General features: G+C 37.2%; 1 protein-coding gene across 1 annotated transcript; it reads right to left on the minus strand.

Moving 5' to 3' along the window:
• Nucleotides 1-6,324: 6,324 nt before the first annotated feature.
• LOC111155799 (keratin-associated protein 14-like) lies at nt 6,325-6,837 on the minus strand. The gene has a single exon (XM_022516205.1). The coding sequence runs from the start codon at nt 6,826-6,828 to the stop codon at nt 6,325-6,327; it is 504 nt and encodes a 167-aa protein (XP_022371913.1). The 5' UTR covers nt 6,829-6,837.
• Between the last annotated feature and the right edge of the window lie 5,924 nt (nt 6,838-12,761).

Below are 12,761 nucleotides of genomic sequence, written 5' to 3' on the forward strand. Positions count from 1 at the left end.
TTAAGGAAGTGTGAATAACCTCCTGATGCTTCTCCAAGGTTCAACCTTTCAAGCTAAGAGCAACACACATGAGCAGTGTTGAACAAACATTTATGTTTATTAATATTAGCCTCAATTTCTGTCTCCGCAAAATAGAACTGAAATCAAGAACTTGGGTGCAGGTGGTTTCCTTGGTCTAAGGATCCCTGGGAGCAGGTTTGGGAGATAATGGAAGGTTAAAGAATCAGGGAGGAGAATCTCATAAAGGGAAACACTTTTTAGTTAATATTACAGAGGGCAATGGGAACATAATCTTTCTTGGTCTTTTTTAGGGACTTATAGGATGACTTTCAGAATTATTTACCCCAGGATCTGATCAACAGGCAGAAGCATTTATCCATCAGCTCCATCTCTCATTGGTTCAGTGTTGTAGCCAGATGTATGTTAATTTCCTGGAACGTCATTCAGTATACAAAGGAGGATTCACATGGGTTCCATTTGTTTTCCTGGCTGTGATCTCAGAGTAGGTCAGGGAGAGAGTGAAGGAAATGCTGTGTTTGGGTGGAGAAACTCTGTTCAAAGAGAGTTGGAGTCTGGGTGAAATTGTTCACTATAGCTGTGCCTGGGATCCGCCGAGAGAATGAGGATATAAAGGAGGGCACAAGAGGTATCAGATATACCACTTCCATTTAATGCTCAAACATTCCTGTGAGAAAGATAAACATTGTGTCCTATAGACCTTTCCAGACATAAGGGAATAAAAACTCAAAAGGATTAGAAGCTTGCCAAAGTTTATAAATCAAAGATCTTGTAGAATCTGACCTCTTGAATCTATCTTTTATTGTTCTTTCTGTTTTGTTTTGTTTTGTTTTTTTAATATACAATTCTTTGTTTAACCAAAGAGTAGCTGAGTACCCCTGGTACTACAGAAATTCCTTCATATGAATAGACTTCAACTCCTATGGGATCTTGTTTCATTAGCCTCATGAATAGTACCCAGAATAAAGAGTAGAAATGAAAACAAATTTAGCATTTAGGAGAAATGTGTGAAGGAAGGGTGAGCTAATTTTATTTGAAAATATTTGTATTAACTATAATACTTAATAAAAGACTGAGAGAGAAATATATGACTACCTCTCAGGAAAAGATCTGTGGAAATCCTGAGTGCTGTGACAAATCCTATATTCCTCACTTTAATTATTATTATTAGTGTCACATCACAATGTTCCTGTCTTTAATACTAACACCATGAACAAAAATAACTTAAAAAAAAAAAAAGCACTCTCACACCTCTCTTGGTATATTCAAGTTCAATACCAGCAATTAGAGATGATCAACTTCTTGTTTAAACTTTTAAAAATGGGGTGCCTGGGTGGCTCAGTCATTAAGCATCTGTCTCCAGCTCAGGTCATGATCTCAGAGTCCTGGGATCAAGCATTGGGTTCCCTGCTCCAGGGGGTGTCTGCTTCTTCCTCTCCTTTTACTACTTTCTGTTTATGTCTCTGTGTGTGTGTCAAATAAATAAAATCTTTTTTTTAATTGAAAAAGAAAATAAATAAAAAGATTAAGATGATTCTTATGTAACTTGCCAGATTTCTTAATTTTCTTTCAAATTCCCCAACATTAACACTGCTGTTCCTAGAAACTTTTCTATGAAAATTAAAAAAGAGAAACAGTAAAATTGCCAAAATCTTGTGATATCTCCCAAAAACTGTAAACGGCAGTCCCATCTTGGTGAGTTGGGTTGAAGGAGTGGAAGCAATCTGAGTAAAACCATGGGAAAGTCCTTGAGTAGAGAAAAGGACTACTACTACTACTGTTTGCACAGAAGTACCATAGGTGTGTTTGGGGGGCGGGGAAGGGAAGATTTAGAATCTAGCATGGCAGAGTAGTAGCCCAATCAAGAAAGAGAAGAAAATCCCTTGTGTGTGCTTTGTTATATAAAACAGTATACTAACAGCCTAAAAACCAGCAACACAAAGGCACAAGGATAATAATACAACAGATGTGATTTATGAGGTAAAGAAAAGCATTGATTACCAAACTAACCTACTGTGGATATTCATGAATGCTTTTAAAATTTTAAAACTACAACTTCCTCTTTCATTAGCAGAATATTACAGTTTGTTTGGATACAATTATGAGTTATTTGTTTGCAATACTTAACAACTGTTACTTCTTCTTCATAGGAATCTTACCTGTCTTTACCAAGATGTTGTCCTTTTCCAGATTTACACTTTTTATTATTACTGAGGCAACCAATAATTTTATCTTTGATGTTGACCTTTTTAAATAATTTTATATTAACATGGTCAAATAGAGCATTATGAACTTTACTTGGATTCTTTTACTGTGCTGGAGAGAGGAACACTTTACTTCTACTATTGAGGTTCTTTGGCTGGTCTAATAATTAAATTGATTTAAAACAGATGAACTGGGGCACCTGGTGGCTCAGTGGGTTAAAGTCTCTGCCTTTGGCTCAAGTCATGATCCCAGGGTCCTGGGATCAAGTCCCGCATTGGGCTCTCTGCTCAGCGGAGAGACTGCTTCCCTTCCTCTCTCTGCCTGCCTCTCTGCCTACTTGTGATCTCTGTCTGTTAAATAAATAAATAAAATCTTTTTAAAAAATTTTCAAAACCAGATGAACTGGAGTAAGACAAAAGTTTAATAATTATTGTATAACTCCAGGGTGGGGAGTAACCCCTTGAAATGGCCAAAGCCATCAGCTTAAATACCATCTGTAGCTCAAGACAAAGGAAGATTTTGCGGGTAGGGAGTCAGTTATAGAGATGACCAGGAAAAGACCAGTAAACAAGGCTGAAGCTGTTACGCAGATTGAGATTTCTGGACTGTTGAGTCCTTCCCCTTTTCCTGGCATGCGGTGGGACAGAGGTGGCACTCTTACAAACAGAGGTTTCCCTTATGAATATAAATATCTCTTATAAAAGGGTAACTTCTACTCAATTTTCAGATCTTCTTCTGTGTCTGCGTTTTTTAAAAAATACCCAGATTAAAATAATCGCCAGGACAAGGAGGCATATTTTGAGGTGGCAGATTCAAATGGATGAAGAAATCAAATCATTATTAGAATTAGTTCATTTTCTGTGTAAGCCTTTGACAATATGGACATAAAACTGCCTTCATCTAATCCTTAGTGAAGTTTTTCTGCTGCTAATAGAAGAGCACATCCACAGCTATTGCTTTTGTATGTGTGTTGTTTTGCGTGCACAGGAAAATTTAGGGTTTAATGTGAGTGAAAATCATTTAGAATAGTTATTTGACCTCAATGAAAATGTATGCATCTCAGTGATCTAATAACAATCTTTTGCAACTGCTAATGATAAGTCATCATCTTTGGAAGCAACTGGTGATGTAAATTTACCAGAAAGAGAACTCCAATATGGAAGAAAATAGAGCCCCAATTAGGACAGCTGCCCAGGATAGAGGATCTTCAGGAGAAAGAAAGTGCTCCAGAGAATGAACAGTCTTTATAGGATAATATGCTTTTCTACATCTTGGAAAAGCTAAAAAAAAATGTAGATGAGCATATAGGTAGAAATCCTAAGTTTTAACATCAAGGAATTCGGAGAGTAGGAGCACTGATTGATATCTCAAGGACAAGATGGTTTTCCTTTAGGCTACTCATTCACAAAGCAGGTGTACAATGCATGCGTGGTGGGCCATAAATCAGACTTCCGGTTTGAACAAAGTTTATATACAGTCATGCTGACTTAGAAAGAAGCCTAAAATGGCTTCCTTAGAGAGTTTTTCTCTCATCACAATCTTAAAAAAGAAAAAAAAAACTACTTTCGGGGGGCTGGCTCAGTTGGAAGAGCATACACCTCTTGATTTGCAGGTCGTGAGTCTGAGCTGCATATTAAGTATAAAGATTACTTACATACTCACTTACACAAATACAAAATAAGTAAATACACACATGCATACACAGGAAAAAAAAAACTCAAGGAACACTTCTGCTTTCTTTTGAACTGGTTACTGTTGCTTCTTCAGCAAAATTGTCTCTGAATTTTCATGTGGTCTGTGACATTGCTGACCCCCATGGTAGATAGTAAATAGTATCAAATTGTTGTACAAATGAAATATTCACCATCAACTTGCTTTAGGAACAGAAATTACCTATTCACTTTTTCACTAAAGATGAACTTCTTCCATTTTAGCTCATTGCTCCTAAAAATAAATTTTTGCAAAGTTTAAGGAAGAAAGATATTCCCAGACAAAACAAATAGTTGCAGATTTAAACAATATAATATATGGTCAAGCCACTCCAGCAAGAGCATGCAAATTATTCTTTATACGCTGTGTGGCAGCCTCAATTTCTTGCTCTTACTTCACGCACAACCCATTGGTAATTCTCAAGTTCCTCACTATCTCCATCTACTGGTCACTTGTTGTATATTATTGCATGCCGCAGCCTATGGAAAGAACCCTATCAGTATTTATGGGCTGCTTTAGAGCAGCAAATAACCTGCCACCAGGATATGCATGTGTAAGCGGTCCTATCCCTTGTATGTGAGTGTAATTTGTCTTTCAGTGATCCCTCTGCACACTGTCTTTGACAGAAAAGTAACAGTTCTATTTTACTTAAAAAAGGATGAACAAAGGAAGCACAGGAAAAGTCTTGTCTTCTTCCAGATTTAACGTTGGTTAAAGTAAAACCACTGCTCACTATGCATACATCTTATACTCCATGAGCTAAAAGCATGACCGAAGTTGGAGGTCTCCCAAACCAATCTCACTGACGTTAATTCAATTATCACTCATTATAAATAAAAAGTAAAAAAAAAAAACAAAAACAAAAACAAAAAAAACAAACAAACAAACAAAAAAACTAAGACCATTACCAGAGGAGACAGGATGCTGAGACAAACAGAATGAACCAAGACATACGGATACCCTGTGGGTGAGAATCTAGTTATCTGTGCCTTTAGTAGTGTAGTCCTTGACTTAGTGGATAAAAGTCTGGGGCAGAACTGATTTCCAGGTCATCAGCTGCCTGGATGTCTAGCTGAATGCTGGAACAACAGAATATTTGCACTGGTCTTGAGTTTTGTTCTGTTGTTGTTTTCAAACAAGTGTTATTAACTGAACAACCAAGGAGCAGGAGCAAGTTGAGATTTCATCAAACCTACAGGACTGACTATAGTGGGGCTATTTACCAATAAATGTTGGAATGTGTTAGATATTTCCTTTAGAAACTTGATTTCTTTTTATCATTATTATTATCACTTACTTTTTATTTTAATTCCAGTATAGTTAACACACAGTGTTACATTAGTTTCAAGTGTACCATATAGTGACTCAACACTCAAGACTTGGTTTCCTATGTCAGTTGAGTGGGGTGAGTGGAACCTCACCAAATCTAACTTACTAACATCTAACTTCTGACTGGAGAGCTTCACTCCACTTTTGCATGTACTTTAGGATATATTTTATTAGAGTTGCCTTCCTTCCAAAATTCTGTAGTGTATTTAATATCCATTATAATTTATAATTATTTTATATAAAAACACTGAAATTTCTAACTCCATACAGAACAAAAGGCCACAATGCTTTGTAGTCTTAAAAATGTGTTTCTAGGTTTTATCATATGAAGGTATGGAGTGGAGATTAAAGATAGAACAATTTCTTTCAAACCAAAAAGGCAGTTGATGATTTTATTTTTTATTTTAAAGTAAATATATATATATTATATATTATATATTATAGTTATATATTTATATATATATTTCAGAGAGAGAGAGAGCATGAGTGGGGAGGAACAGAGGGAGAGGGAGAAGACTACTCTGTGCTAAGTACAGAGCATAACATGGGGTTCAATCTCACAACCCTGAGATCAGGCTGAACCAAAATCAAGAGATAGATGTTCAATAAACTGAGCCACCCAGGAGTCCATTAAATAAAAAATTTTTGCATGATAAATACAAATACAGTTTTGAAGACACAGAGTAAACAAATAACACGAAAACATATATGTGAATGTCACGTAACATACTTTTATTTAAACTTAGATTTTTCCATTTTGTAAAATTTGAAACAGATGTACTAGGAGAAATAACTAGGAGATATTAAGAAAAATTTTAAAAGAAATATGTTTCAATATTGCATATATAACCATAAGAAAGTTGCTTCAACATCTTTCTTCCATGAATGTATTTTCCAATTACTGGAGTGCAAATTATTTCTAAACCATAGAAGGTCACAATAGAAGTCAAATTTGTAAGCTAATGATAAGGACAGACATCAATAGATAGCATGGATCTTGACATAGTTGGTATTGTGGTAAATTTCTAGACATAGTAGGTATTATGTTCCAACATAAGATTATTAGAAGCCAGATCCACAGGTTGGTTGGTAGAAAGCAGACTGGCAGCTTCTAGAAGAGTAGTAGAGTGGACGGTAAAAGCTGGATCTACAACCCAGGGATGAAAAGGCACTGGGACCACAGCTCACTGACTGGAAACCACCCAATCCAAAGCCCAGAGAGGGAGAGCCACAACCAAAAGATTGAAAGCCGCTGGAGCCAAAGCCCAGAGACCCTGTATAAGTTGTCTGGCAGGGACTGAAAAGTGTGGAGGTCCTCGAGGGGTAGCAGGATGTCTGGCAAGGTCTGGACACCAGGTAGGACGTCCGGCAGCTGGTGGGCTCACAGCAGGTCTCTTGACAGCCACTGGAGAGGGAGGAGCCCAGCTGGTATGTGCCAGGAGACTGGAGGTTAGTGCTGCAGAACAGGTTGCTGGGGTAAGATGAGCCGCAGAAAGATCCTGGGTAGCGCAGGTATCCCCCAAGGGACTGGGAGGAGAAGTTTCCAGAGCAGCAGTTGTAGGACATGGTGGCAGGAGATGTGTTGTACAATGAGAAGCTTCTGAGTTTGAATGTCACTTCTCAGACTGGGGCATTTATATACCCTTATCATCGGGTGTGCCACCCACATGACACATAAAAACAGGTTACCTTCTGCTTTTAACTGAATTGAAAAGATCATCATAATCAAACATATGTAGTGTTTGTGGTTTTACAACTGGAAAGTGCAGTAGTGTTTGTGCCTTAGAATTCAGGTAATAGTGCTGAATCTTCAAAGCTATTAGTCATCTCCCTCTACCAAAGGTCACCCAGCAGATCACTCAAAGTACTGCTTCAGAGGTAGACAGTGTCTGGGATGAGGAAAGCTAGCTTAATTAAAAATAATTGATACCCCTTTCACAATCTGTCTCAAAATTGTTGCCATCTGGATAGCAAAGTTGCTAACTAACTGATCTAGTCATAGTCATTTCTTTTAAACAAAAACACACACTGATTGTTGCCAAGCAAGTTTACTTAATGAACAGTGTCATCAGAAAGCAGCAGTGATAATATGCAAGATGTAGGAGGATTTTTTTTTTTTAAGTCAGCTCTCAATTTGAACAGCTTCAGTGAAATATTAACTGAGATTCCCTCATTTCCCATGTTCTTGCTTAAACCGTATGCAGACTGGTAAGAGTTGATCTCAGTTTTTCTTTCTTTTGTGTAAGCATTTACTTTGGTATAAGTTAAATATTGAAGTTGTTTTATATTATTCTGGAGTGTTAGAGGAGATTCATCTAAGATGTTGAAAAGCATTAAAGGGGTGTCTGGATGACTCAGTGGGTTAAGCCTCTGCCTTCGGCTCAGGACATGATCCCAGGGTCCTGGGATCGAGCCCCACATTAGGCTCTCTGCTCAGTGGGGAGCCTTCTTCTCCCTCTCTCTCTCTCTGCCTGCCTCTCTGCCTACTTGTGATCTCTTGTCTGTCAAATAAATAAATAAAATCTTTAAAAAAAAAGAAAAAACATTAAAAATAACAAAATGTGGCAAAAATTCCCCATGTATTTCTATCTCTAATCAAAGGCAGTGCTTATCACTAAAAAAACTCCCCAGAACCTGGAAAATGTTCTTGTTCTAAAGAAAGTTTATAAGGTAATTGCCTTGAAGTATTGGACCAAAGCAGCCATCTTAAGGAGATTCTTCCTTGCCTCGGAAAGCAACATACATCACTTTAACTTAAATTGTTTTCAGGTGTTTCTGACAAGTATTACAAAATTTCTAAAATAATGGTCATATTTTTTCTTGTTCTATGACTTGTATTCCACTTCTACATGGTAGGGTAATGAAGATTGATACCTTGATTGAGAAGGTTCATCTTGCCATGGCTTCTGGGCTGTTTGATTCATTCTTTTCACTCTAAAGCATACCCTTCCACTTCTGAACAAAAGTGTTGGAGTGCAAAAACCTCCATTTTGTTGAGAAAAGAATGTTCAAAATTACTTAATATCTGACTCATAGAATATTATTCTACAGAAATAGCTGATAAGAATGATAAATGAAAAATACTTGAAAACCATTTTGTCTATTCAAAATGTTCAGACCCACAAAGTTTACAATTTGGGGGTTTAGCAGTTACCCCCAGTCCTCTACCAGACTGGAATCACATTTATAATATCCTGACAAGGTATTCTCAGTCCCCTCAAGATGGAAATCTCATTATCTACAAAAGTGAATTGTTTTAGATTTTTAACTGAATCTTCCTTTTTTTTTTTTTTAAGATTTTTATTTATTTATTTGACAGAGAGAGATCACAAGTAGACGGAGAGGCAGGCAGAGAGAGAGAGAGAGGGAAGCAGGCTCCCCGCTGAGCAGAGAGCCCAATGTGGGGCTCAATCCCAGGACCCTGAGATCATGACCTGAGCCGAAGGCAGCGGCTTAACCCACTGAGCCACCCAGGCGCCCCTAACTGAATCTTCCTTTAAAACTTCCACCTAGCAATCTCAGTTCTTTCTAGAGTAAGTCTCAGCTCATTTCCATTGGACAACATATCGGTTTTTGAAGATGGGTGTCTTATGAGGTTTGCCCATTCCGATAGGTTATTTTAAGCCATTTCCCACACCCATGCACTACTCTACTTGTGGTCATCAATGATGCACTTGATAGGAGGATTTAGAAAAATACTTTTAATACTAGTCTTCTAGGCAGAATATATATGTCACTTGATATATGTGTCACATCAGAGATCCCACAGGCATTCATTCTTTATTTCACATTATCATCTGTTCTGATTCCCCCCACCCCATTTCAACTTATAAAGATCATTTATAACTATGACTTCTTCCAACACTTGATCTTTCTTTGAAGTCTACATGGCGTAGACACTTTTCTAATTACTTGATTTTATTTACCTTCTGTAGTAAAATTCCTACAATATGAAAGGAAACTAAGAGAACAAAAGTCCATTTTTTTATGTGTAGTCCTTATTTTTCTGTTCTCAAAACATCAACCCTACCAAAAATTTACTTAAACTTTATGGGGATGAAGAGTTTTTGATAATTTATCCATGACTTCTATCAAAAAGCAAGTCAACTTCAGGGCGAGGATTCTTTAACTTCAGTATTTTTACAATGTAATCTTCAATGTACTCCTGCAAATATTGGACACTTTATGCTTTTTTTTTTCAGGTTTTATTTATTTGAGAGAGAGCAAGAGCATGAGTATGTGGGGAAGAGAGGCAGTGAGAGAGGGAGAAGCAGATTCATGACTGAGCAGGACGCTCCACACAGGACTCTATTCCAGAACCTGAGATCACAACCTAAGCAGAAGTCAGACACTTAACTCACTGAGCCACCCAGATGCCCCTGTGCACTTTATTTTATTTTATTTTATTATTTTATTTTATTTTATTTATTTTATTATTTTATTTTACTTTACTTTATTTCAGAGAAAGAATGTGTAAGTGAGAGAGCAGAAGCAAGGGGAACAGCAGAGGGAGAGGGAGAAGCAGATGCCTTGCAGAGCAGAGAGCCCAAAACAGGGCTGGATTGCGGACTCTTGAGATCATGACCTGGACTGAAGGCAGACACTTAACTGACTGAACCACCCAGGTGCCCCTGGACCCTTCATTCTTAAATCAAAAACCTGAACACACAAAAGCAGCTTGGATACTTGTGCTATAAGAAAACCAAAATCCAAATATGTAGGACACACATTTAGCTTTCTTACCAGTTAAGAGTTCTTAGAAGATTTGGAAAATGAAACAGATATTAAGGATTATAGGTTTTTGGTTTGGTTTGGTTTGGTTTGGTTTGGTTTTTGTTTGTTTTGTTTTGTTTTGTTTTGTTTTATTTTCTGTTCTCAACTGGGTTCCTAAACTTGGGACAAAATAAATTTGCCCTCCAGACCACAAAGTATTTTTTTAGAACTTTAAACAGAACAAAATTCTCACTGTATTACCCATTCAATACAATATCTTGAGGGATAGGATGAATAAAACACCAATCTTATAGGGACAATTACCATACAATTATATTCATCTACCCAAGCTAGTTGAATGAGAGATGACATCTTTGTTCATAAACAATTGCTTTGAAAACCTTTTAAATGAAATTCTTTCATTTAAAAGTCTGCCTTCATTTAAAAAAAAAAAAAAGGTCTTTGAAGGTTAATGTATTTCATTTTGACTGGAGACTTGTTAAGCATTCTTATTAAAATGGCCACATGCTACTAACCCATTGCTAGGTTATATAAGCATCCAGTAGAAGGTAACAGTCACACTCAGCAAACCTCTCTGCAACTCAGCTGAACTCAGAACTCGACGTGCATTACAACTGCCGCCCTGGAAAATTCTCCAACCACTCTCTTGGAGGTTACCTGGGGTACCCATGTTCCACCTATAATTCTTTCTACCCCAGCAATGTAGTCTACTCTCCCAGCACCTGCCAGCTAGGCTCCTCTGTCTTCGGTGGCTATCAGAAGATCTGCTGTGAGCCTACCAGCTTAAGGACGTCCTGTGCTGGAGCCAGATCCTACCAGAAATCCAGCTTCCACCCAAAGAATTCCATCTTCTTCAGTCCCTATCAAACAAATTACATGGGGTCTCTGGGATGTGGAAATATTGGCCTTGGGTCTCTTCATTGTGGAAGCACTGGTTTCCAATCTCTGGGCCGTGGGTCCAGCTTCAGTCATCCAACTTACTTTACTTCCAGGAGTTGCCAGTCAACGTGTTACCAAGGAGCCTTTAGCTCTCGCTTTTTTCGATCAACTTGCTAAGTATTCCCCATCATTTCACCATTGTGTCTGTGCCTTATGAAACCTTAACATGTAGCCTGTCCAATATCTGCGATTACTGACCATCTGCATCACCAGCACTTGCCATCACCATCTCTCCCAGAGTATGTGACTCACTGTGGACAAAGTAACCTTGGCCTGTGACCTTTTCTAAATCAGTCATATGAGATAAAACTTGGATTTTCATTTTTATGTCAATGCTCAGAGTCCCTTTCATTCCTCTCCAAGATTTTTCTCTTATTTTTCTCTTAGGATTCTTTCACTTAAGTATATTTCAAATAGCACTGGCATTTAAAATAAATTTTTCTGTATCATGAATTACAGCACTCCATTTTTCTTTTTCCTATGGTACATTTGTTGAATGTAGCCAGTGCCTTCAACTGTCATCATTAGGTAAGCACCTTTTTGTTTTGTTTTGTTTGTTTCATGGGTTTTATTAATATGTTACTGAATAGAAAATAAGGAATTTAAAGGATAATTTAAATATATGACATATCGTACAGGTTAAGGATTTATGTACCCTGATAGATGAATTTGTTTATCTAATTGCTTTAGAAAATTTTGTGTTTAGTTAGGCATTCACTGCAAAAATATTTATTGAGTTTTGATTATAGATCTGGCATTGTCCTGAATAAAGGAATAAATTCCCTGCCTTCATGAAGTTCACACACATACCATTCTAATTTACTATCATGTAGCAAGTGCAATAATGGGGACAAAAAATTAAGTTTCAATAGGAATACAAAGAACAGGGACTTCAAAAAAAGTGTGAGGGGAAAAAAAGTGTGAGGAAATCACATAAAACTCATCATTGACAACCCAAAGAGTTACAATTTCGTATTAAAAAAAAAATAAATCTTGTTGACCTAATGTGTTAGTTATAGTCCTTTGAGAAATATCTGCCAAAAGAAATTTATTAGAGAAAATGCCTGTCAGGGAATATGGAGAGGTAGCTGGAGAATTCTGGGAGAGTCATCAGACCACAATGAAGATTTGAATTCAGTGAAGGAAAGAGAGAAGCAAAGAAGGAATGTTGGGTTGGAATAACCTTCTTCAGAGCAGATCCAAGAAAGCTTTGATAAGTTATCCATTAAAGTAGTTCCTGTCTCACAGACAGAGACGGGCCTGCCTTAGTATCCCTGCCAAGCTCAGTAACTGGCCAAGGAGAGGGCACGGTATGACATTGGCATGCATGTGGTGGTAGATTCAGAGACTGGAGACTAGAGATGTCATTCAATTATCTTCCCTGCTGAGGGAGGTGTGAGAACTACATTTTCATAGCTTCTATGATGTTTATTCTGATTTATAATAAGGCAAAATAGTGATAAATGGTGAAATGATACATAAAAAGATGGAATTTTTCATGAATTAAATTCAGTATCTTTTTTTTTTTTTACTTAATTAGGTCAAAAAATTAATTCCTGAAACAGACCCTATCTAGGACTCAGTGAGTGAAACTCTAACTCTACAGTGAATATGAGAAAGAATTGAGAATTACTGGATGGCCATCTTTGATTTTAAATATAACTAATGTATTAAACATGCTAGACCCAATAGGGTATAATTAAGAAATCTTTCTCATGATACTGAATTTCACACTTGACCTGAGGGCTCTAACTAGCCTGGATCTCTGAACAATTCCATGGGCAGATCTATGATCACGTTAAGATATTAAGAAACATCTTTATCTC

Source organism: Enhydra lutris, unplaced genomic scaffold (genome assembly GCF_002288905.1).
Source record: "Enhydra lutris kenyoni isolate GAN:26980312 unplaced genomic scaffold, ASM228890v2 scaffoldscaffold43, whole genome shotgun sequence".
In the NCBI taxonomy this organism is placed as follows: domain Eukaryota; kingdom Metazoa; phylum Chordata; class Mammalia; order Carnivora; family Mustelidae; genus Enhydra; species Enhydra lutris.